The 26909-nt window shown below is 45.9% G+C and overlaps 1 protein-coding gene across 1 annotated transcript; it reads left to right on the top strand.

Annotated features, from left to right (window-relative positions):
• Positions 1 to 207: 207 nt before the first annotated feature.
• LOC138784285 (uncharacterized) lies at positions 208 to 25239 on the top strand. The gene is made up of 5 exons (XM_069959801.1): positions 208 to 490; positions 14970 to 15114; positions 20631 to 21017; positions 22533 to 22606; positions 23096 to 25239. The coding sequence occupies exons 2-5, from the start codon at positions 15054 to 15056 to the stop codon at positions 23192 to 23194; spliced, it is 621 nt and encodes a 206-aa protein (XP_069815902.1). The 5' UTR covers positions 208 to 490; positions 14970 to 15053; the 3' UTR covers positions 23195 to 25239.
• The last annotated feature ends 1670 nt before the right edge of the window (positions 25240 to 26909 follow it).

Below are 26909 nucleotides of genomic sequence, written 5' to 3' on the forward strand. Positions count from 1 at the left end.
TAAAACACATAATAAATGTTTTAGATGGAAATGTGCCAGATTTCAGATCCCTGTTAGTATTCGGAGATATACGGAGATGAGGATTTATTTGCTCTCCGGTTTCTAGAAGTCCTTGTGAGGAGTAAATAGAGAGCAGTAATAGGATTTCCCTCGTCAGGTTATTACGGCCGCCGTCCTCCCCGGAGCTGCTCGCCCCTCTCTCTCTCCATCCTGTCCTCCACTTCAGCCTCTTCCTTCAGATTCCCCCAGTTGTTTCCTCTCCGCTCACATCTGTGTCAGCCATTGTTTGTCGCACTCTCCTGCGAGGCTTCGGCCATTGTCTTCTCACTCAGCGCAGCTTCTGACTCTCTGCCAGATGACAACTTATTTTTCTTTAAGGAAAAGGGAGGAGAAGAAGCATCTGGAATATAGTGATCCAAGGCAAACATGAGAAGCACCCCTGGAAGTATCCGAGCTGCGTATCTAATCCTGAGGGACGGTTCTACTACAGGTAAGTGCCCCATGCTCTACAATGTAACAGGAGCCGCTGCAGGTGATGGAGACTTCATGGCTTCATGTTCTTATCTCACCTGTTACTTATAGGTCATCATTGTATCTTTCTAGCAATAATTTATTTATCCCAGTCCAGTATATCCTATAGTGTCATCTATGTACAATGTATCAGTCTGGAGCTCACAGAGCATTGTCTACACTGGATACAGCTGAGAGCAGGACTAACTATGTACAATGTATCAGTCTGGAGCTCACAGAGCATTGTCTACACTGGATATAGCTAAGAGCAGGACTACCTATAAACAATGTATCAGTCTGGAGCTCACAGAGCATTGTCTACACTGGATACAGCTGAGAGCAGGACTAGCTATGTACAATGTATCAGGCTGGAGCTCACAGAGCATTGTCTACACTGGATACAGCTGAGAGCAGGACTAGCTATGTACAATGTATCAGTCTGTAGAGCTCACAGAGCATTGTCTACACTGGGTACAGCTGAGAGCAGGACTAGCTATGTACAATGTGTCAGTCTGTAGCTCACAGAGCATTGTCTACACTGGATACAACTGAGAGCAGGGCTAGCTATGTACAATGTATCAGGCTGTAGAGCTCACAGAGCATTGTCTACACTGGATACAGCTGAGAGCAGGACTAGCTATGTACAATGTATCAGTCTGGAGCTCACAGAGCATTGTCTACACTGGATACAGCTGAGAGCAGGACTAGCTATGTACAATGTATCAGTCTGGAGCTCACAGAGCATTGTCTACACTGGATACAGCTGAGAGCAGGACTAGCTATGTACAATGTATCAGGCTGTAGAGCTCACAGAGCATTGTCTACACTGGATACAGCTGAGAGCAGGACTAGCTATGTACAATGTATCAGTCTGGAGCTCACAGAGCATTGTCTACACTGGATACAGCTGAGAGCAGGACTAGCTATGTACAATGTATCAGTCTGGAGCTCACAGAGCATTGTCTACACTGGATACAGATGAGAGCAGGACTAACTATGTACAATGTATCAGTCTGGAGCTCACAGAGCATTGTCTACACTGGATATAGCTAAGAGCAGGACTACCTATAAACAATGTATCAGTCTGGAGCTTACAGAGCATTGTCTACACCGGATACAGCTGAGAGCAGGACTAGCTATGTACAATGTATCAGTCTATAGATCTCACAGAGCATTGTCTACACTGGAGACAGCTGAGAGCAGGACTAGCTATGTACAATGTGTCAGTCTGTAGCTCACAGAGCATTGTCTACCCTGGATATAGCCAAGAGCAGGACTAGCTATGTACAATGTATCAGTCTGGAGCTCACAGAGCATTGTCTACACTGGATACAGCTTGGAACAGGACTAGCTATGTACAATGTATCAGTCTGGAGCTCACAGAGCATTGTCCACACTGGATACAGCTGAGAGCAGGACTAGCTATGTACAATGTATCAGTCTGGAGCTCACAGAGCATTGTCTATACTGGATACAGCTGAGAGCAGGACTAGCTATGTACAATGTATCAGTCTGGAGTCTAGGCTGTAGAGCTCACAGAGCATTGTCTACACTGGATACAGCTGAGAGCAGGACTAGCTATGTACAATGTATCAGTCTATAGATCTCACAGAGCATTGTCTACACTGGAGACAGCTGGATATACTGGATAGCAGTCTTTGAAAGTTGTTGTCAGTGACAGCAAACTAATCTCTGGAAATTCTGTCATTTATACAGTGATTGATTTTTAAAGGGGTTCTCATGAAGTTTATTGTACATCTCCAGGTCTCAGATGGGAAAACCACCTTAATAGTCAGTGACTACTAGAGTCCTCATGAGGTGTCTCCATGTTTGCAGTCTGCTGTTATGCAACGTCCCCTGTTTGCTCTGCACTTCTGCAGCACTAGAGACACTTATAGCAGCTACTATGGTGCCCGGCGGCCATTACATTACTGTCAGTGGGAGCCGCAGCTCTGGCCTCAGTGTCTGTGAATTTACCTGATAAATACATAATTGGTGATTCTGAAAAACATTTCTTACAAGGACAATAACAGGGGATCCATCATCATCATCATCATCATCCTCCTCATCATCCTCATCACTGGGACACTGAGCACATAGCAGAGGAGGGTCCCCGGGGACGGACACATCCTGTTATAGGAGACTCTTATGGGAATGTACAAATAAATAGTGAAGATGATACATTCCTACATCCCGGGGGGATTATCATGGAAAATGTCCTATAAAATGGTCTGTGCCGCTCTGTATAGATGTATACCCCTAATACAAGTGCTAGTAGATTTCCTCTAGTAATACTTCTAGCACTGTGTCCAATTTTAGTACTAGTAGATTTCCCATAGTAATACTTCTAGCACTGTGCCCCATATTAGTACTAGTAGTTATCCCCCAGTAATAGTATCTGCAGTGTGCCCCATATTAGTACTAGTAGTTATCCCCCAGTAATAGTATCTGCAGTGTGCCCCATATTAGTACTAGTAGTTATCCCCCAGTAATAGTATCTGCAGTGTGCCCCATATTAGTACTAGTAGTTATCCCCCAGTAATAGTATCTGCAGTGTGCCCCATATTAGTACTAGTAGATATTCCCAGTAATAGTATCTGCAGTGTGCCCCATATTAGTACTAGTAGATATTCCCAGTAATAGTATCTGCAGTGTGCCCCATATTAGTACTGGTAGATATCCCCAGTAATAGTATCTGCAGTGTGCCCCATATTAGTACTAGTAGATATTCCCAGTAATAGTATCTGCAGTGTGCCCCATATTAGTACTGGTAGTTATCTCTCAGTAATAGTATCTGCAGTGTGCCCCATATTAGTACTAGTAGATATCTCCCAGTAATAGTATCTGCAGTGTGCCCCATATTAGTACTAGTAGTTATCCCCCAGTAATAGTATCTGCAGTGTGCCCCATATTAGTACTAGTAGATATCCCCCAGTAATAGTATCTGCAGTGTGCCCCATATTAGTACTAGTAGATATCTCCCAGTAATAGTATCTGCAGTGTGCCCCATATTAGTACTAGTAGATATCTCCCAGTAATAGTATCTGCAGTGTGCCCCATATTAGTACTAGTAGATATCCCCCAGTAATAGTATCTGCAGTGTGCCCCATATTAGTACTAGTAGATATCTCCCAGTAATAGTATCTGCAGTGTGCCCCATATTAGTACTAGTAGTTATCCCCCAGTAATAGTATCTGCACTGTGCCCCATATAAGTAGTACTAGATATCCCCAGTAATAGTACCTGCAGTGTGCCCCATATTAGTACTAGTAGATATCTCCCAGTAATAGTATCTGCAGTGTGCCCCATATTAGTACTAGTAGTTATCCCCCAGTAATAGTATCTGCAGTGTGCCCCATATAAGTAGTACTAGATATCCCCAGTAATAGTACCTGCAGTGTGCCCCATATTAGTACTAGTAGATATCCCCAGTAATAGTATCTGCAGTGTGCCCCATATTAGTACTGGTAGTTATCTCTCAGTAATAGTATCTGCAGTGTGCCCCATATTAGTACTAGTAGATATCCCCAGTAATAGTATCTGCAGTGTGCCCCATATTAGTAGTAGTAGGTATCTCCCAGTAATAGTATCTGCAGTGTGCCCCATATTAGTACTAGTAGATATCCCCAGTAATAGTATCTGCAGTGTGCCCCATATTAGTAGTACTAGATATCCCCCAGTAATAGTATCTGCAGTGTGTCCCATATTAGTACTAGTAGATATCCCCAGTAATAGTATCTGCAGTGTGCCCCATATTAGTAGTAGTAGATATCCCATAGTAATAGTATCTCCAGTGTGCCCCATATTAGTACTAGCAGATATCTCCCAGTAATAGTATCTGCAGTGTGCCCCGTATTAGTACTAGCAGATATCCCATAGTAATAGTATCTGCAGTGTGCCCCAGTGTTGCCCGGACATCAGGTTATCCAATGATATCGGTGGCATCACCAAGATGTGGTAGATACAAACCTTTTATATCTCATCGTCCTTGGAAGGGTTAACGGAACTTATTGTTTAGTATCTTGTCTCATCTCTGCCTGTAGGACACACGGAGACAGCTGAATGGTGGCAGCGCACCAAGTATTGTCTGTGCCGGGGGTGGGGGGCGTGATCCCCAAGGAGCCGATTTACAGATAGAGGAACAATGGAGGAGCCCCCTGTTATGCTGCAGATTACAAACAGTTTACATCACAGGGTATTCACTCCACAATGAGAGGTGGAGGGGTCACTATACAAAACCTAACCTGCTACTCCGCCCCGGAGCCGCTGCTTGGAGTATAGAAATATATTCTACTACCAGCAGATCCATAATAGTATCATAATAACTGCAGGAGAACCCTGCCGGGAACAGGGAAGTCACCCGACCATAGGAGCTTACACTCTATAAGGAGGAGTCCTGACCATAGGAGCTTACACTCTATAAGGAGGAGGAGGAGTCCTGACCATAGGAGCTTACACTCTATAAGGAGGAGGAGGAGTCCTGACCATAGGAGCTTACACTCTATAAGGAGGAGGAGGAGGAGTCCTGACCATAGGAGCTTACACTCTATAAGGAGGAGGAGTCCTGACCATACGAGCTTACACTCTATAAGGAGGAGGAGTCCTGACCATAGGAGCTTACACTCTATAAGGAGGAGGAGTCCTGACCATAGGAGCTTACACTCTATAAGAAGGAGGAGTCCTGACCATAGGAGCTTACACTCTATAAGGAGGAGGAGGAGTCCTGACCATAGGAGCTTACACTCTATAAGAAGGAGGAGGAGTCCTGACCATAGGAGCTTACACTCTATAGGGAGGAGGAGTCCTGACCATAGGAGCTTACACTCTATAAGGAGGAGGAGTCCTGACCATAGGAGCTTACACTCTATAAGGAGGAGGAGTCCTGACCATAGGAGCTTACACTCTATAAGGAGGAGGAGTCCTGACCATAGGAGCTTACACTCTATAAGGAGGAGGAGGAGTCCTGACCATAGGAGCTTACACTCTATAAGGAGGAGTCCTGACCATAGGAGCTTACACTCTATAAGGAGGAGTCCTGACCATAGGAGCTTACACTCTATAAGGAGGAGTCCTGACCATAGGAGCTTACACTCTATAAGGAGGAGTCCTGACCATACGAGCTTACACTCTATAAGGAGGAGGAGTCCTGACCATAGGAGCTTACACTCTATAAGGAGGAGGAGTCCTGACCATAGGAGCTTACACTCTATAAGAAGGAGGAGTCCTGACCATAGGAGCTTACACTCTATAAGGAGGAGGAGGAGTCCTGACCATAGGAGCTTACACTCTATAAGAAGGAGGAGGAGTCCTGACCATAGGAGCTTACACTCTATAGGGAGGAGGAGTCCTGACCATAGGAGCTTACACTCTATAAGGAGGAGGAGTCCTGACCATAGGAGCTTACACTCTATAAGGAGGAGGAGTCCTGACCATAGGAGCTTACACTCTATAAGGAGGAGGAGTCCTGACCATAGGAGCTTACACTCTATAAGGAGGAGGAGGAGTCCTGACCATAGGAGCTTACACTCTATAAGGAGGAGTCCTGACCATAGGAGCTTACACTCTATAAGGAGGAGTCCTGACCATAGGAGCTTACACTCTATAAGGAGGAGTCCTGACCATAGGAGCTTACACTCTATAAGGAGGAGGAGTCCTGACCATAGGAGCTTACACTCTATAAGGAGGAGGAGGAGTCCTGACCATAGGAGCTTACACTCTATAAGAAGGAGGAGGAGTCCTGACCATAGGAGCTTACATTCTATAAGGAGGAGGAGTCCTGACCATAGGAGCTTACACTCTATAAGGAGGAGGAGTCCTGACCATAGGAGCTTACACTCTATAAGGAGGAGGAGTCCTGACCATAGGAGCTTACACTCTATAAGGAGGAGGAGGAGTCCTGACCATAGGAGCTTACACTCCATAAGGAGGAGGAGTCCTGACCATAGGAGCTTACACTCTCTAAGGAGGAGGAGTCCTGACCATAGGAGCTTACACTCTATAAGGAGGAGGAGGAGTCCTGACCATAGGAGCTTACACTCTATAAGGAGGAGGAGTCCTGACCATAGGAGCTTACACTCTATAAGGAGGAGTCCTGACCATAGGAGCTTACACTCTATAAGGAGGAGGAGTCCTGACATAGGAGCTTACACTCTATAAGGAGGAGGAGGAGTCCTGACCATAGGAGCTTACACTCTATAAGGAGGAGGAGTCCTGACCATAGGAGCTTACACTCTATAAGGAGGAGTCCTGACCATAGGAGCTTACACTCTATAAGGAGGAGTCCTGACCATAGGAGCTTACACTCTATAAGGAGAAGGAGGAGGAGTCCTGACCATAGGAGCTTACACTCTACAAGGAGGAGGAGTCCTGACCATAGGAGCTTACACTCTATAAGGAGGAGTCCTGACCATAGGAGCTTACACTCTTTAAGGAGGAGGAGTCCTGACCATAGGAGCTTACACTCTATAAGGAGGAGGAGTCCTGACCATAGGAGCTTACACTCTATAAGGAGGAGGAGGAGTCCTGACCATAGGAGCTTACACTCTATAAGGAGGAGGAGTCCTGACCATGGGAGCTTACACTCTATAAGGAGGATTCCTGACCATAGGAGCTTACACTCTATAAGGAGGAGGGGTCGTGACCATAGGAGCTTACACTCTATAAGGAGGATTCCTGACCATAGGAGCTTACACTCTATAAGGAGAAGGAGGAGGAGTCCTGACCATAGGAGCTTACAATCTATAAGGAGGAGGAGGAGGAGTCCTGACCATAGGAGCTTACACTCTATAAGGAGGAGGAGGAGTCCTGACCATAGGAGCTTACACTCTATAAGAAGGAGGAGTCCTGACCATAGGAGCTTACACTCTATAAGGAGGAGGAGTCCTGACCATAGGAGCTTACACTCTATAAGGAGGAGGAGGAGTCCTGTCCATAGGAGCTTACACTCTATAAGGAGGAGGAGGAGTCCTGACCATAGGTGCTTACACTCTATAAGGAGGAGGAGGAGTCCTGACATAGGAGCTTACACTCTATAAGGAGGAGGGGTCGTGACCATAGGAGCTTACACTCTATAAGGAGGAGGAGGAGTCCTGACCATAGGAGCTTACACTCTATAAGGAGGAGGAGTCCTGACCATAGGAGCTTACACTCTATAAGGAGGAGGAGTCCTGACCATAGGAGCTTACACTCTATAAGGAGGAGGAAGAGTCCTGACCATAGGAGCTTACACTCTATAAGGAGGAGGAGGAGGAGTCCTGACCATAGGAGCTTACACTCTATAAGGAGGAGGAGGAGTCCTGACCATAGGAGCTTACACTCTATAAGGAGGAGGAGGAGTCCTGACCATAGGAGCTTACACTCTATAAGGAGGAGGAGGAGTCCTGACCATAGGAGCTTACACTATAAGAAGGAGGAGGAGGAGTCCTGACCATAGGAGCTTACACTCTATAAGGAGGAGGGGTCCTGACCATAGGAGCTTACACTCTATAAGGAGGAGGAGGAGTCCTGACCATAGGAGTATAAGAAGAGTCCTGACCCTAGGAGCTTACACTTTATAAGGAGGAGTCCTGACCATAGGAGCTTACACTCTATAAGGAGGAGGAGTCCTGACCATAAGAGCTTACACTCTATAAGGAGGAGGAGTCCTGACCATAGGAGCTTACACTCTATAAGGAGGAGGAGTCCTGACCATAAGAGCTTACACTCTATAAGGAGGAGGAGGAGTCCTGACCATAGGAGCTTACACTCTATAAGGAGGAGTCCTGACCATAGGAGCTTACACTCTATAAGGAGGAGGAGTCATGACCATAGGAGCTTACACTCTATAAGGAGGAGTCCTGACCATAGGAGCTTACACTCTATAAGGAGGAGGAGTCATGACCATAGGAGCTTACACTCTATAAGGAGGAGTCCTGACCATAGGAGCTTACACTCTATAAGGAGGAAGAGTCCTGACCATAGGAGCTTACACTCTATAAGGAGGAGGAGGAGGAGTCCTGACCATAGGAGCTTACACTCTATAAAGAGGAGGAGTCCTGACCATGGGAGCTTACACTCTATAAGGAGGAGTCCTGACCATAGGAGCTTACACTCTATAAAAAGGAGGAGTCCTGACCATAGGAGCTTACACTCTATAAGGAGGAGTCCTGACCATAGGAGCTTACACTCTATAAGGAGGAGGAGTCCTGACCATAGGAGCTTACACTCTATAAGGAGGAGGAGGAGTCCTGACCATAGGAGCTTACACTCTATAAGGAGGAGGAGGAGTCCTGACCATAGGAGCTTACACTATAAGAAGGAGGAGGAGGAGTCCTGACCATAGGAGCTTACACTCTATAAGGAGGAGGGGTCCTGACCATAGGAGCTTACACTCTATAAGGAGGAGGAGGAGTCCTGACCATAGGAGTATAAGAAGAGTCCTGACCCTAGGAGCTTACACTTTATAAGGAGGAGTCCTGACCATAGGAGCTTACACTCTATAAGGAGGAGGAGTCCTGACCATAAGAGCTTACACTCTATAAGGAGGAGGAGTCCTGACCATAGGAGCTTACACTCTATAAGGAGGAGGAGTCCTGACCATAAGAGCTTACACTCTATAAGGAGGAGGAGGAGTCCTGACCATAGGAGCTTACACTCTATAAGGAGGAGTCCTGACCATAGGAGCTTACACTCTATAAGGAGGAGGAGTCATGACCATAGGAGCTTACACTCTATAAGGAGGAGTCCTGACCATAGGAGCTTACACTCTATAAGGAGGAGGAGTCATGACCATAGGAGCTTACACTCTATAAGGAGGAGTCCTGACCATAGGAGCTTACACTCTATAAGGAGGAAGAGTCCTGACCATAGGAGCTTACACTCTATAAGGAGGAGGAGGAGGAGTCCTGACCATAGGAGCTTACACTCTATAAAGAGGAGGAGTCCTGACCATGGGAGCTTACACTCTATAAGGAGGAGTCCTGACCATAGGAGCTTACACTCTATAAAAAGGAGGAGTCCTGACCATAGGAGCTTACACTCTATAAGGAGGAGTCCTGACCATAGGAGCTTACACTCTATAAGGAGGAGGAGTCCTGACCATAGGAGCTTACACTCTATAAAGAGGAGGAGGAGGAGTCCTGACCATAGGAGCTTACACTCTATAAGGAGGAGGAGTCCTGACCATAGGAGCTTACACTCTATAAGAAGGAGGAGGAGTCCTGACCATAGGAGCTTACACTCTATAAGGAGGAGGAGTCCTGACCATAGGAGCTTACACTCTATAAGAAGGAGGAGGAGTCCTGACCATAGGAGCTTACACTCTATAAGGAGGAGGAGTCCTGACCATAGGAGCTTACACTCTATAAGGAGGAGGAGGAGTCCTGACCATAGGAGCTTACACTCTATAAGGAGGAGGAGGAGTCCTGACCATAGGAGCTTACACTCTATAAGGAGGAGGAGGAGGAGTCCTGACCATAGGGGCTTACACTCTATGAGGAGGAGGAGTCCTGACCATAGGAGCTTACACTCTATAAGGAGGAGGAGTCCTGACCATAGGAGCTTACACTCTATAAGGAGGAGGAGTCCTGACCATAGGAGCTTACACTCTATAAGGAGGAGGAGGAGTCCTGACCATAGGAGCTTACACTCTATAAGGAGGAGGAGGAGTCCTGACCATAGGAGCTTACACTCTGTAAGGAGGAGGAGTCCTGACCATATAGTAGTTACGCCCCTCTGTGCCCCCACAGATTAAAGGTGTCCCTGTGCCCCCACTTAATAATTAGGTATGTTCTGTGCCCCAGTATAGTAGTGAGGCATATAGGCACTTCTGTGCAGTCCCAATGTAATAAAGACCGCTGTGTGCTGCCCCCCGTTATATAGAACCCTTGTGCGCTGCCGACAGTAGTAAATACCGCTTGTTTGCTGCCCCCAGTAGTATATACCTCTTGTGTGCTGTCGTCAGTAGTATATAGACCCCCCTGTGTGCTCCCCCAGTTATATATAGACCCGTGTGATCCCCCAGTTATACATAGCCCCCCTGTGTGCTCACCCAGTATACTATATAGACCCCCTGTGTGCTGCTCCCAGTCGAATATACCCCCTGTGCGCTGCCCCCAATTGTATATACCCCCTGTGTGCTCCCCCCAGTTGTATATACCCCTGTGTGCTCCCCCCAGTTGTATATACCCACTGTGTGCTCCCCCACTAGTGTATAGCCCCCCCCGTGTGCTGCCCCCAGTTGTATATACCCCCTGTGTGCTGCCCCCAATTTTATATACCCCCTGTGTGTTCCCCCACTTGTATATAGCCCCCCTGTGCGCTCCCCCACTTGTATATAGCCCCCCTGTGTGCTCCCCTGTTTATATAGCCCCCCTGTGTGCTCCCCTGTTTATATAGCCCCCCCGTGAGCTCCCCTGTTTATATAGCCCCCCTGTGCGCTCCCCCATTTATATAGCCCCCTGTGCATTCCCCCTGTTTCTATATCCCCCCTGCGCGCTCCCCCCATTTATATAGCCCCCCTGTACGCTCCCCCCGTTTATATAGGCCCCCACTGTGTGCTCCCCCTATTTATATAGGCCCCGCTGTGTGTTCTACCTCCTATATAGTATATAACACAAAAAAAATCAACATTTTTACTCACCTGGGTCCGGCGTCTCCTCTTCTCTTTCCTTTTTTTCTCTTCCCTCTTGTGGCCACGGGAAGTGTTTTCCCTGCGGTCACAAGAGGCCGCTCTCCCGTTGTCATGGCACCGGCACTCCAGTGACGCCTCGAGCGCCGGCACCAAAGACATAGAGCGGCCTCTTGTGACCACAGGGAAAACATTTCCTGCGGCCACAAGAGTGACTGACAGGGAGGGAGCCAAAGGCTCCTGCCCTGTCAGTGCCGCTGCTGCATGTAACTATGTGCGCTCGTTACGAGGGGGGGGGCTATATACTACAGGGGGGCTATATATTACTGGTGGGAACTCACAGGAGGGCTATATACTACTGGGGGGAGCTCACAGGGGGCTATATACTACAGGGGGAGAGCACAGGGGGGCTATATACTACTGAGGGGAGCTCACAGGGGGCTATATACTACAGGGGGAGAGCACACAGGGCTATATACTACAGGGGGAGAGCACAGGGGGGCTATATACTACTGGGAAGAGCACACAGGGGGGGCTATATACTACTGGGGAGAGCACACAGGGGGGCTATATACTACTAGGGGACAGCGCACAGGGGGCTATATACTACAGGTGGTGAGTGCACAGGGGGGCTATACACTACTGGGGGAGCAACAGGGGGCTATAAACTACTGGGGAAGAGCGCACAGGGGGGCTATACACTACTGGGGGAGCAACAGGGGGGCTATATACTACCAGGGCAGTCACCCCCTTTGTACCTAATATCAAAGTGCTGGTGAGAGAGAAAATATGCCAGTTTTCCTGCTAATAAGCAGCAATTCTGTATGTAAATAGTTGAACAACTGATGTTCAGCTCGGACCTTCACCTGACAATAGACCCCGGTAAGTGGACCCTCACCAAAAGTTGTTGAGTACCCCTGCCGTAGTGTGATAAAGTCACTTTGGTTGAGAGGAATCTTAACGGAGGATGGGAGTAGTAGTTCCCTGAGAATGATGCTGGGTATAACTATACTGAGGAGAATACTTGCTGTTAGCGATGAGATGAAGATAGCGACTTGAGAAATGTACCCAGATCTTGAGGTGAAGTAAGGATCTTGAGGATGAGGCTGGTCTGGACTGGACCGGAATATGTCTCAGAGGTAGTTAGGTGGAGTTGTGGCCTTCTCCCTGAGGAGCAGCAGAAAACACGTCCTTCCCTCTTGAAGGTAGAGGGAGAACACACACTAGAGGGGAAAGTGACTGACCCCTGGGACACTGCTTAGTGACCCACCCGAACTATTGGCACTGCCACCCACAGAAAGGGGAGATGTCCCAAGGATGGTGTATCCACTGTGTAGGTGTCCCGTTACAATAAATAAGATCTGTTTATTTGATATAGGAAGCAGGTAATACAGCTTTGCTTTGATAGGATACGTTATACTTGATAGGCGAGATCTGTACTGAGAGTGAAGCAGAAGATACAGCCGTGCTGGCTGGGTTGCATGCAGAGAGGTAGAAAGAAGAGTAGAGAGGAGGATGTCAAGAGAGTCCCAACCCAAGTAGTACTGTTCTCTGCCGGAACTTGAGAGGTAGAATAAGAAGAATACTTAAAAGTAGAAAGAATACTTGTGCCTGTGTTTTGACTCTTTTGGTCTTTGCACCACTTATTGCCCACTAGTGTCGGGTGACCCGTCCTAGAGGGTAGAGAAAGAACTTTGCAAAGGTTTTTCCTTATTATTGAAATTTCATAGTACATAATAGTACAACTTTAAGAAATAAATACATTCACCACAGTGCTGTAGACGCGAGGCTGGTCTTCACGCCGCGGCTGCGGCGCTCTTCATATCCTCAGCCACGGCGTGAAGACCAGCCTCGCGTCTACAGCACTGTGGTGAATGTATTTATTTCTTAAAGTTGTACTATTATGTACTATGAAATTTCAATAATAAGGAAAAACCTTTGCAAAGTTCTGTCTCTGTCCTATTTTGTCCGTTGAGTTCATGATTGCTGGGGCTAGCGACCCAGAACGGGACAGTGTTCACACAGTGCGTTATATGGCACAGGACTGTTTATACTAAACCGTCCTAGAGGGTGACACAAGCCCCAGACCTTGTTACCTGGGATGAGCAGAGTGGTCAGAGTTCTCTGATGACACCCGCGCTGCGAGATAGAGTGCATAGGCTTCTAGCAACTTTGCTCTATCTGGATCAGTTCCTTTACTTTGTGTGGAGACTGTCCTGCACTGTGTTCCTGTGGAGCTATGTGGACATTTCTGTGGACAGTGGATGTGGACATTGGATGTGGACAGTTATGTGGACAGCGGATGTGGACAGTTATGTGGACAGCGGATGTGGACAGTTATGTGGACAGCGGATGTGGACAGTTATGTGGACAGCGGATGTGGACAGTTATGTGGACAGCGGATGTGGACAGTTATGTGGACAGCGGATGTGGACAGTTATGTGGACAGCGGATGTGGACAGTTATTGGGACAGTTATGTGGACAGTGGATGCGGACAGGTATGTAGAGTTGTGGACAGGTTATGTGGACAGGTTATGTGGACAGTTATGTGGACAGTTTTGTGGACAGTTTTGTGAACAGTTATGTGGACAGGTATGTGGACAGGTATGTGGACAGGTATGTGGAGTTAGTGGACAGTTATGTGGACAGTGGATGTGGACAGCGGATGTGGACAGCGGATGTGGACAGTTATGTGGACAGTGGATGTGGACAGCGGATGTGGACAGTTATGTGGACAGTGGATGCGGACAGGTATGTAGAGTTGTGGACAGGTTATGTGGACAGGTTATGTGGACAGTTATGTGGACAGTTTTGTGGACAGTTTTGTGAACAGTTATGTGGACAGGTATGTGGACAGGTATGTGGACAGGTATGTGGAGTTAGTGGACAGTTATGTGGACAGTGGATGTGGACAGCGGATGTGGACAGCGGATGTGGACAGTTATGTGGACAGTGGATGTGGACAGCGGATGTGGACAGTTATGTGGACAGGTATGTGGAGTTAGTGGACAGTTATGTGGACAGTTATGTGGACAGTTATGTGGACAGCGGATGTGGACAGCAGATGTGGACAGTTATTTGGACAGCGGATGTGGACAGCGGATGTGGACAGTTATATGGACAGGTATGTGGAGTTAGTGGACAGTTATGTGGACAGCGGATGTGGAGTTAGTGGACAGTTATGTGGACAGCGGATGTGGAGTTAGTGGACAGTTATGTGGACAGCGGATGTGGACAGCTATTGGGACAGTTATGTGGACAGCGGATGTGGACAGCTATTGGGACAGTTATGTGGACAGCGGATGTGGACAGCTATTGGGACAGTTATGTGGACAGCGGATGTGGACAGTTATATGGACAGGTAAGTGGAGTTAGTGGACAGTTATGTGGACAGCGGATATGGACAGCTATTGGGACAGTTATGTGGACAGTTAGGTGGAGTTAGTGGACAGTTATGTGGACAGCTATTGGGACAGTTATGTGGACAGCGGATGTGGACAGTTATGTGGACAGCGGATGTGGACAGTTATGTGGACAGCGGATGTGGACAGTTATGTGGACAGCGGATGTGGACAGTTATGTGGACATGTCTGCCTCCTATAACCGCCCCTTTCCCTTGTGTATTTTATACTGTAATCACTTTCTATAAAAATGTTAAGTCACAAATTTTAGTAATTCTTGCTACATTTGCACAGTATAAGGATTGGTGTAGGACGCCGTGTGTTGTATGACAGTGATTATCGCTGCGGTATTATACTGCATTGTACATTGTTCTTATTGTGTTCTATGACAGTGATTATTGCTGCGGTATTATAGTCCATTGTACATTATTCTTATTGTGTTGTATTTTAGGAACAATCCTCAGGACAGGGCTCCATCCTCTTCTAGTGTCACCCTGGTAGAGATACCCGAGCACATTGCTGATAACAGAGAACAATGAACCAGATACGGGACCTGACATTGCCCACACTGCTCCTCTCCTCCTTCACAGTATATGGTAAGTTATATATATATATACTATACATGCACAGTACAGTGTCTATCCCTATAACTGCTTGGATCTTTTTTGAAGCATGTAATGCTGGGAGGATTAATCTGAAGTCAAGTTGCTGATGAACTCACTGTGATGAATCCTCCCATCTTTACAAATAAGCTGCAATGTTGCAGATACAGCCAGCCAGGGAGTAACTTACATCAGCCATCTCAGAAGGGAGGGAGAGACAGAGAGAAAAGCTCACACACAGTTTTTGTGTCTTCAGCAGAAAGCAGCAGCTGAGAACTGGGGGAAGGAGACTGAATAGATAATAACAATTATGGAAGGAATTGTTAGTCTCACCATGGGTAGCGACATATCAAAAGTTATGTTTGAGTGGAATACCCCTTTAAGTTATTGAAGGTGTTAGATTAACAGGCGGGAGAATGGGGCCAATGCAGATTGCCCAGAGGCAGAATGGAACTACAAAACTGTAACTGTCCCTGCAAAATGGCGGCATTTTTTATTGTAGTATTAGTTTTTCTGCGTCCTTCCGCAGTTTATTGCTTTTAATAGCACTGCTCATCCAGAGCTCCCAGATGCATGAATAGAACTCTAGAACTGCGGTGATAAATGACACACAGTAGATAGTATACCTATATACCGTCAGTCAGGATGTGTGGAAAGCTGGGTGACAATCCCTGCAGGCTGTGTATGCTGATCTCTTATAACGTCCTGAGCATGCTCACAGCTGCAAGACTGTGTACGCTGATCTCTTATAACGTCCTGAGCATGCTCACAGCTGCAAGACTGTGTACGCTGATCTCTTAGAACGTTCCAAGCATGTTCACAGCTGCGGGACTGTGTACGCTGATCTCTTATAACGTCCCGAGCATGCTCACTGCTGCAGGACTGTGTACGCTAATCTCTTATAACGTTCTGAGCACGCTCACCTCTACGGGACTGTGCACGCTGATCTCTTATAACGTCCTGAGCACTCTCACAGCTGCAGGACTGTGTACGCTGATCTCTTATAACGTCCTGAGCATGCTCACAGCTGCAGGACTGTGTACGCTGATCTCTTATAACGTCCTGAGCACGCTCACCTCTACGGGACTGTGTACACTGATCTCTTACAACGTCCCGAGCACGCTCACAGCTGCAGGACTGTGTACGCTGATCTCTTATAACGTCCTGAGCACTCTCACAGCTGCGGGACTGTGTACGCTGATCTCTTATAACGTCCTAAACATGCTCACAGCTGCAGGACTGTGACCGCTGATCTCTTACAACGTCCCGAGCACGCTCACAGCTGCGGGACTGTGTACGCTGATCTCTTATAACGTCCCGAGCACGCTCACAGCTGCAGGACTGTGTACGCTGATCTCTTATAACGTCCTGAGCACTCTCACAGCTGCAGGACTGTGTACGCTGATCTCTTATAACGTCCTGAGCACTCTCACAGCTGCGGGACTGTGTACGCTGATCTCTTATAACGTCCTGAGCACTCTCACAGCTGCAGGACTTTGTACGCTGATCTCTTATAATGTCCTGAGCACGCTCACCTCTACGGGACTGTGTACGCTTATCTCTTATAACGTCCTGAGCACGCTCACAGCTGCAGGACTGTGTACGCTGATCTCTTATAACGTCCTAAACAATGCTCACAGCTGCAGGACTGTGACCGCTGATCTCTTACAACGTCCCGAGCACGCTCACAGCTGCGGGACCGTGTACGCTGATCTCTTAGAACGTTCCGAGCACGTTCACAGCTGCGGGACTGTGTACCCTGATCTCTTATAACGTCCCGAGCATGCTCACCTCTACGGGACTGTGTACGCTGATCTCTTATAACGTCCTGAGCACTCTCACAGCTGCAGGACTGTGTACGCTGATCTCTTATAACGTCCCGAGCGCGCTCACAGCTGCAGGACTGTGTATGCTGATCTCTTATAACGTCCTGAGCACGCTCACAGCTGCAGGACTCTATACGCTGATCTCTTATAACGTCCTGAGCACTCTCACAGCTGCAGGACTGTATACGCTGATCTCTTATAACATCCTGAGCACGCTCACAGCTGCAGGACTGTATACGCTGATCTCTTATAACATCCTGAGCACGCTCACAGCTGCAGGACTGTGTACGCTGATCTCTTATAACGTCCTGAGCACGCTCACAGCTGCAGGACTGTGTACGCTGATCTCTTATAACGTCCTGAGCACTCTCACAGCTGCAGGACTGTATACGCTGATCTCTTATAACGTCCTGAGCACGCTCACAGCTGCGGACTCCTTGGATCATAGATCGGGGACGGCAGGAAGTCATTCTGCATGTAGGGGAGATGGAGCGGATCAGGTTGTGTAATCCCGGAGCTCGATGCATTTCACCTACATTATGAGACGCACATAGGCAGGAAATCCTGACATCCTGCTGTCCGCTCGGAGGCTGCCCGGAGGCTGCTCAGAGGCTTCTTCTGGCAGCGCTGGTTTCCTGCTCTTGTATTGAGGAAGGTCTGGCAGTTATATTGTGTATCGCTGTGTCCTCACCTCTCACCGCCATCAAGTGCACAATGATTTCATCGCTGACAGAGAACAGCAAATCCCGGAGTGTGCGGCCAGCTCTCCTTTACTTATAGGCTGAGAATAGTGCCATACAGTGCCCAAATAATAGTGCCGTACAGTGCCAAAATAATAGTGCCGTACAGTGCCCAAATAATGGTGCCATACAGTGCCCAAATAATACTGCCATACAGTACCCAAATAATGGTGCCATACAGTGCCCAAATAATAGTGCCGTACAGTGCCAAAATAATAGTGCCGTACAGTGCCCAAATAATGGTGCCATACAGTGCCCAAATAATACTGCCATACAGTACCGAAATAATGGTACCATACAGTACCCAAAAAATAGTGTCATACAGTACCTAAATAATAGTGCCATACAGTACCCATATATTAGTACCATGAAGTACCCAAATAATAGTGTTGTACAGTACCCAAATAAGTGTTGTACAGTATGCCAAAATGATAGTGCCTTACAGTGCCCAAATAATAGTGATGTACAGTACCCAACTAATAGTGCTATACAGTACCCAAGTAATAGTGCCATATAGTGTCTAAATAATAAAGCAATACAGTACCCAAATAATAGTGCCATACAGTGCTCAAATAATAATTCCATACAGTATCCAAATAATAGTGCTGTACAGAACCAAAATAATAGTGCCATACAATGCCTAAAAAATAGTGCCATAGAGTATCCAAATAACAGTGCCATAGGGTACCAAAATATTAGTGCCATACAGTATCCAAATAACTGCCATAGGGTACCAAAATATTAGTGCTGTACAGTACCCAAATAATTGTGCCATACAACAGCTCTGTACAGTATGTAAGTAACAGTTCCCCACAATAACCAAAGAGCAGTTCCATACAGTAACCAAGAAGCACAGAGTACAGTGTTCAATTCATAGTGCCATGCTGTATCCACGTAATAGTACCACACAGTATGCAGGTAACAGTGCCATACAGTATCCAGGTAATAATGTCATACAGTATCCAGGTAATAATACCATACAGTATCCAGGTAATAATGCCATACAGTATCCAGGTAATAGTACCATACAGTATCCATGTAATAGTGTCATACAGTATCCATGTAATAATGCCATACAGTATCCATGTAATAATACCATACAGTATCCATGTAATAGTGCCATACAGTATCCAGGTAATAATACCATACAGTATCCATGTAATAGTGTCATACAGTATCCATGTAATAATAACATACAGTATCCAGGTAATAATACCATACAGTATCCAGGTAATAATGTCATACAGTATCCATGTAATAATACCATATAGTATCCAGGTAATAATGCCATGCAGTATCCATGTAATAATACCATACAGTATCCATGTAATAATACCATACAGTATCCATGTAATAATACCATACAGTATCCAGGTAATAATGCCATACAGTATCCAGGTAATAATACCATACAGTATCCAGGTAATAATACCATACAGTATCCAGGTAATAATACCATACAGTGTCCATGTAATAGTGCCATACAGTATCCATGTAATAATACCATACAGTATCCAGGTAATAATGTCATACAGTATCCAGGTAATAATGCCATACAGTATCCAGGTAATAGTACCATACAGTATCCATGTAATAGTACCATACAGTATCCATGTAATAATGCCATACAGTATCCATGTAATAATACCATACAGTATCCATGTAATAATACCATACAGTATCCATGTAATAATGTCATACAGTATCCAGGTAATAATACCATACAGTATCCATGTAATAGTGCCATACAGTATCCAGGTAATAGTGCCATACAGTATCCATGTAATAATACCATACAGTATCCAGGTAATAGTGCCATACAGTATCCAGGTAATAATGCCATACAGTATCCAGGTAATAGTGCCATACAGTATCCAGGTAATAGTGCCATACAGTATCCATGTAATAATACCATACAGTATCCAGGTAATAATGCCATACAGTATCCAGGTAATAATACCATACAGTATCCATGTAATAGTGCCATACAGTATCCAGGTAATAATACCATACAGTATCCATGTAATAATACAATACAGTATCCAGGTAATAATACCATACAGTATCCAGGTAATAATACCATTCAGTATCCAGGTAATAATGTCATACAGTATCCAGGTAATAATACCATACAGTATCCATGTAATAATGCCATACAGTATCCATGTAATAGTACCATACAGTATCCAGGTAATAATACCATACAGTATCCAGGTAATAATGCCATACAGTATCCATGTAATAATACCATACAGTACCCATGTAATAATACCATACAGTATCCATGTAATAATACCATACAGTATCCATGTAATAATACCATACAGTATCCAGGTAATAATACCATACAGTATCCATGTAATAGTACCATACAGTATCCAGGTAATAATACCATAAAGTATCCATGTAATAGTACCATACAGTATCCATGTAATAATACCATACAGTATCCAGGTAATAGTACCATACAGTATCCATGTAATAGTACCATACAGTATCCAGGTAATAATACCATACATTATCCAGGTAATAGTGTCATACAGTATCCAGGTAATAATGTCATACAGTATCCATGTAATAGTACCATACAGTATCCAGGTAATAGTACCATACAGTATCCAGGTAATAATGCCATACAGTATCCATGTAATAATACCATACAGTATCCAGGTAATAGTACCATACAGTATCCAGGTAATAATACCATACAGTATCCAGGTAATAATGCCATACAGTATCCAGGTAATAATACCATACAGTATCCATGTAATAATGTCATACAGTATCCATGTAATAATACCATGTAGTATCCATACAATAGTTCCGCAGTGTGCACATATAGCAGTGCCATTCAGTAAGTGTACCATACAGATATTGATCCACCATTGGTACACTAAAGCCTGTGCCCCGGGGTCTCACAGTATTTTCTCCTTTTTGGCATTAGGTTTCCTGCTGGTGTGGGCGCAGAATGACACCATCGAGTTATCAACCATCGGGGGCCTTGGCAGTCCTATGTCACCGCTGCCATTCAATATAGTGGGAGGAGGGAACGTGTCTATAGATCTGTCCCCCTGGCGCAGCACCAGTATGGAGCCGGCTGTCACCCCAGTAAGTATGGACAGCACCCCGACCGCAGCGCCACGTCTGACCGACCATACAAAGCAACATGAGGGCAGCGGTGACCCAGACTCCACGGCAGGTGGTGCCAGGATACCCCCAGCTGCATCCGATGGCCGTGTATCACCCGCCGTAACCCACAGACCGGGCAACAGCAACAGCAACAGCGTGCCAAGCGGTATGCAGAAATCCAGAGACACCAGGGACTTTACAGGTGAGAAGTATCACTGTGTTATCTGTCCTGTTACATAGGACTGCAGGTGACATCTACTACATTATCTATACTCAGAGATATCACTGTGTTATTTGTGCTATTACATAGGACTGCAGGAGACTACTACATTATCTGTACTCAGAGATATCACTGTGTTATCTGTAGTGTTACATAGGACTGCAGGTGACATCTACTACATTATCTGTACTCATAGATATCACCGTGTTATCTGTGGTGTTACATAGGACGGCAGGTGGATATACTACATTATCTGTACTCAGAGATATCACTGTGTTATCTGTGGTGTTACATAGGACTGCAGGTGACATCTACTACATTATCTGTACTCAGATATCACTGTGTTATCTGTGCTGTTACATAGGACTGCAGGTGACACCTACTACATTATCTGTACTCAGAGATATCACTGTGTTATCTGTGGTGTTACATAGGACGGCAGGTGGATATACTACATTATCTGTACTCAGAGATATCACTGTGTTATCTGTGGTGTTACATAGGACTGCAGGTGACAGCTACTACATTATCTGTACTCAGAGATATCACTGTGTTATCTGTGGTGTTACATAGGACTGCAGATGACTACTACATTATCTGTACTCAGAGATATCACTGTGTTATCTGTGGTGTTACATAGGACTGCAAGTGACAGCTACTACATATGAATGGCAAGGTCAGGGAGAGCTGTTATCATTGTGTTGGATTGCCCTCTAGTGTTGGGATTTGGTATAGCAGTACATGATGGTTGTAGCTGCTGTGTTCTCTCTAATATATTCATGGCTGATCCCATCTTATAAAGTGATGGCGTATAGGTTGGATATGTGGTCACTTTCTAAATCTGGGGTCTGACCTCATGGACCTCCAATGGTCCTGATAATGAAGGACACTGATTACAGGTGTGTTCACAGTCAGGTTTTTAATTACAATTATTGAAGCCAAAGCCAGGAACAGATTATAAATAGAGGACTGGTCATACAGTAAAGACTGAGATTCTTCCTCTTCACAAATCCATTCCTGGCTTTATGTTCATTAATTGTAATTAAAATCCTGTATATGTGAACAATACCAATAACTTTTAGTTAGATACATTCCCTGAATAGAAGGTGATCGCAGGATGTTCTGGGGCCGGGACCTCTGAGTGAACAGTTGTAATCATTGTGGAAAATGTTTAAAGGGGTATTCCAGCAAAAAAAAAAAAAAAAAATCTTTCAAATTAATTGGTGTCAGAAAGTTATATAGATCTGTAATTTAGTTCCATTATAAAAAAGTCCAGTCTTCCAGTACTTATCAGCTGCTGTATGTCCTGCAGGAAGTGATGTATTCTCTCTCCAGTCTGACAAAGTGCTCTCTGCTGCCACCTCTGTCCATGTCAGGAACTGCCCAGAGCAGGAGAGTTTTTTTATGGGGATTTGGTGTCCTGTACACACGTCACTGTGGAGAAAGTATGTGAACCCTTTCATGTGTAACAAAATATGGAACCTAATGTCTCAACAGGCCGCGTCTCAATAAAGGTGAAGATTCTGAGCAGGGATCCTCAAGAAGTGGCGGCGGCAATGTTCTTGCAGAAGGTAATGGCGTCTTATGTCTTCATATAACAATAACCGGGTGCAATAAAAGGGGTAGAGGTGGGAATGCGAGGCAGCGTCCCGACAGAAACAGCACCACCTCTGCCCTGTGGTGGTGTCTGGTATTGTGTCTAGTCTATTAAATTAAATGAAGCTAAGCTGCAGTACTGCATACGACCTTTGGGCAGAGGTGGCGCTGTTTCTGTATATAGTTCTGTAATATCTATAGTATATCTTCACTGACGCCGATGTGTAACAGGATGAACCAAAGGCTCCTAGGCAGAAATACAAAGTCTACAACAGGCTCCACCCCTTCCTGTGGTAGCGCCCCCTCTGGTGCTATTGCCTGCACTGCCATATGTGCACCGAGGTGACTGATATTTCTATAATTCGGCCGCCCGTTTCCTTCCGCAGGATGTGGTCCAGGTCTTGGCTCTCGGTGGTCGCCTCCTCTTCTCGCCTCCTCTTTATTATTTGTTTTTTTCCTTCTAGGCCTGTGAATTTTTTCAGACGTTGCCGCTCGATGACATCACGGTGACCCTGGGGCCGGAGAGGACCCCCATGGGCTGCTTGTTTCGCACTGTTGTATAATGATCCATCAACCCACAACTTCTCCAGAATCCTGAATTACTGAAGAAAAGGAGAAATGGCAGCGATGATGTCACATAAGAAACAATGATGTCACATAAGTAACATTGATGTCACATAAGAAACAGTGATGTCACATAACAGGACAAACCCGCAGGCATTGGAGGAGACTATCCAGATTGGGGCCCAGAAACCACCGTATAACCACTTGATGATCTCAGTGGAACTGAGTGAACTCTCACTTAACCTCCTCCACTTAATAGTCATCAACACATCAAGACATCACTAACTCCTCCCCAGAGGAACCAGATGACATCACTAACTCCGCCCCAGAGGGACCAGATGACATCCCTAACTCCTCCCCAGAGGGACCAGATGACATCCCTAACTCCTCCCCAGAGGGACCAGATGATATCCCTAACTCCTCCCCAGAGGGACCAGATGACATCCCTAACTCCGCCCCAGATGACATCACTAACTTTTCCCAGGAGGGACCAGATGACAGCAGTAACTCCGCCCCAGGGGGGAGGGGCAAATGACATCACTATCTCCACTCCAGAGGGACGAGATGGCATTACTAACTCCGCCCCAGAGGGATGAGATGACATCACTAGCTCTGCCCCAGAGGGGGTCAGATGGCATAACTTACTCCACCCCCTTAGAGGGACCAGATGACATCACTAACTCTATCTGGGGGGGGGGCAAATGAATTCACTATCTCCACTCCAGAGGGATCGGATGAAATCACTAACTCCGCCCCAGAGGGATCGGATGTCATTTCTTATACTCTCATCAAGAACACACAATATATTATGTATATAGATTGGGATTGTGGGAAAAGGCTCTGTGGACCATGCATATAGGGGCCCTAAAGCCTGAAGGGACCCCAAATAACCCTCTCCCCATATAAGGAGACCAGTACTGTAAATGTGTAATAATTGGGGCCTCTCACAGATTGTCCTTTAGGGCCCAGAAGCTTGAAGGGGTTTTCCTCTTTGGACAATGCCTATTGTAAGAGGGAGTCCTTTAAATATAAACTGATCACATGTCCTCATGCTGAGATCCCCAGCGATCAGCTGTAATTGGTGGAGAGAGATGGCAGTAAGTTTTTCTTTGCAGTGCCCCAACAGGGGACATGGGGTATTACACCATGTTTATTCACATCAAAGTGTTATTTGTGTAGCGGTCAGGTCCTCGAGAGAGAGAGAGAGAGAGAGAGAGAGAGAGAGAGAGAGAGAGAGAGAGACGCTCTTTATAGACAATCTCTATTCCAAGCAATGATGATCCTGTAATATGATGATCACATCCTGTAATATTGCATTATCCCCTATTGTTTATATATATATATATATATATATATATATATATATATATACACACAACTTCTTTTGCTCCCGTCCCCGCTATATGCTTTATGGTCACAGCTGTAGAGAATCTGTACATCATGATACAAAGGCTGCGCCCGGATGATAGAAAGACGTGGCCGCGCCCGGATGATAGTCCGAGTCCGGTCGGATTCGGAGTTTTGGAAGTCCGCTCCGAATTTTTTTTTTCTTGCTTTCTAAAATGGCAGCCGCCATTCTAGAAAGCAGGAAGTGTTCTGGGCGGGAAAAGCGCTTTCCCATGATGCTCGGAACACATCCAATTAGCAGGGATCTTTCACTAGCCCACCCCCTGTGTGACGTCGGTATTGCTTTAAGAGGAGCGGTCACATGACCACATTAAGCAGTCTGCACAGAGAGAGGAAGGAGACTGTTAGCAGTGCACAGAGCTCGGCAGTGACAAAACACTGCTGCTGCACTGAGAAGATATTGTACAAAAGGAAAGACAAAAAGATTATTAGGAAAGCGGAGAGGAGAAACGTAATAAGAAAAATATATAGGGCGAAAGATAGATAGATTAGGCATAGGACAGCAAAGGGTGCACGGAACAAAAATGTGCTCTAAAGATATATGTACTTTACTGTCACCCTTGCGAGAGTGTATATGACATAGGTGTTTTCCTGAGGCACAAATATATACCTAGTGCATGTGTGTAGAATAAAACCTTTTTCCTGCATAGACCCTGTAATGGTGGATTTCCTGCATAGACCCTGTAATGGTGAGTTTCCTGCATAGACCCTGTAATGGCGAGTTTCCTGCATAGACCCTGTAATGGTGAGTTTCCTGCATACACCCTGTAATGGTGAATTCCTTGCATAGACCCTGTAATGGTGAGTTTCCTGCATAGACCCTGTAATGGTGAATTTCCTGCATAGACCCTGTAATGGTGAATTTCCTGCATAGACCCTGTAATGGTGAGTTTCCTGCATAGACCCTGTAATGGTGAGTTTCCTGCATAGACCCTGTAATGGTGAGTTTCCCGCATAGACCCTGTAGTGGTGATTTTCCTGCATAGACCCTGTAATGGTGAATTTCCTGCATAGACCCTGTAATGGTGAGTTTCCTGCATAGACCCTGTAATGGTGAGTTTCCTGCATAGACCCTATAATGGTGAGTTTCCTGCATAGACCCTGTAATGGTGAGTTTCCTGCATAGACCCTGTAATGGTGAGTTTCCCGCATAGACCCTGTAATGGAGAGTTTCCTGCATAGACCCTGTAATGGTGAATATTGAAGTCTAGAAAAAAAAAATTTGACTTTGAGATATCGAAAAGATAATGATGTTACTGACATGTAGAGCCCTAAATTCAACCAAATACACTACCCCCGTATCATATAGATGCTTTAAACTATGAAATCCGAAGAAATCCGAACTTCGGTCGAACCGAAAGTCCGGTCAGAACAAACTTTTGAATAGTTCGCTCATCTCTAATTTTAAGAAGAAGAAGAATACCTGTGCCTGTGTATTGACCTTTGCTTTAGTTTTCACACCACCTTATGCCCACTAGCGTTGGCCGAACCGTTCTAATGGGCGACACAGGCCCCAGACCTTGTTACCTGGGTTGAGCAGAATTCTAAAGGGTTCCCTGCTGACATTCGCGCAGCGAGACGGAGTTCATAGGCTTACTGCAACTTTGCTCCACCCGGATCAGTTCCGCACTGTTACTTCTCCTTGTCACTGCATAGTGCTTTATGTGAGTACTTGTAAGAAGGTTGGGCCAGGGCCCGGACAAGACTGCTGTGGAGAGCTATCTAGCTTGTGTCCTTTCTCCACATCATCCAGAACGGGAAGCTCTTGCTCCTCCCCCACCCATGGGACTAACTTCCTCTACAGTGTGTATGGTGCGCTGTGATTGGGTGACCAGAGTGCAATAGAAGAACAGAGAGGAGAGGGGATAGGAAAGAAGAAAGCAGAAATCCTACTGGTCTACAGATTCTGGTAACACGCAAACACAATAACCCTTTGTGATCTTTCAGCTGTGCAGCTTTCACATACCAATACATAATACAGCGACATCTAGTGGTCAACTCTTAGTACTACTTTCACCATAATAGTACCACAAAAAGTACAGACTTTTGAGAAGGGTGTATGCAGGGGCGTAACTACCACTATAGCAGCCATAGCGGCTGCTCTCGGCTCGGTCTCTGACCTCCGGGTAGCAGTCTCTGCGGTCTATCCCAGCTCTGGGCTCGGTGTCTGATCTCCAGGGAGCAGTCTCTGCAGTCTATCCAAGCTCTGGGCTCGGTCTCTGATCTCCGGGGAGCAGTCTCTGCAGTCTATCCCAGCTCTGGGCTCAGTCTCTGATCTCCGGGGAGCAGCCTCTGCAGTCTATCCCA

Source organism: Dendropsophus ebraccatus, chromosome 2 (assembly GCF_027789765.1).
Source record: "Dendropsophus ebraccatus isolate aDenEbr1 chromosome 2, aDenEbr1.pat, whole genome shotgun sequence".
NCBI lineage: Eukaryota > Metazoa > Chordata > Amphibia > Anura > Hylidae > Dendropsophus > Dendropsophus ebraccatus.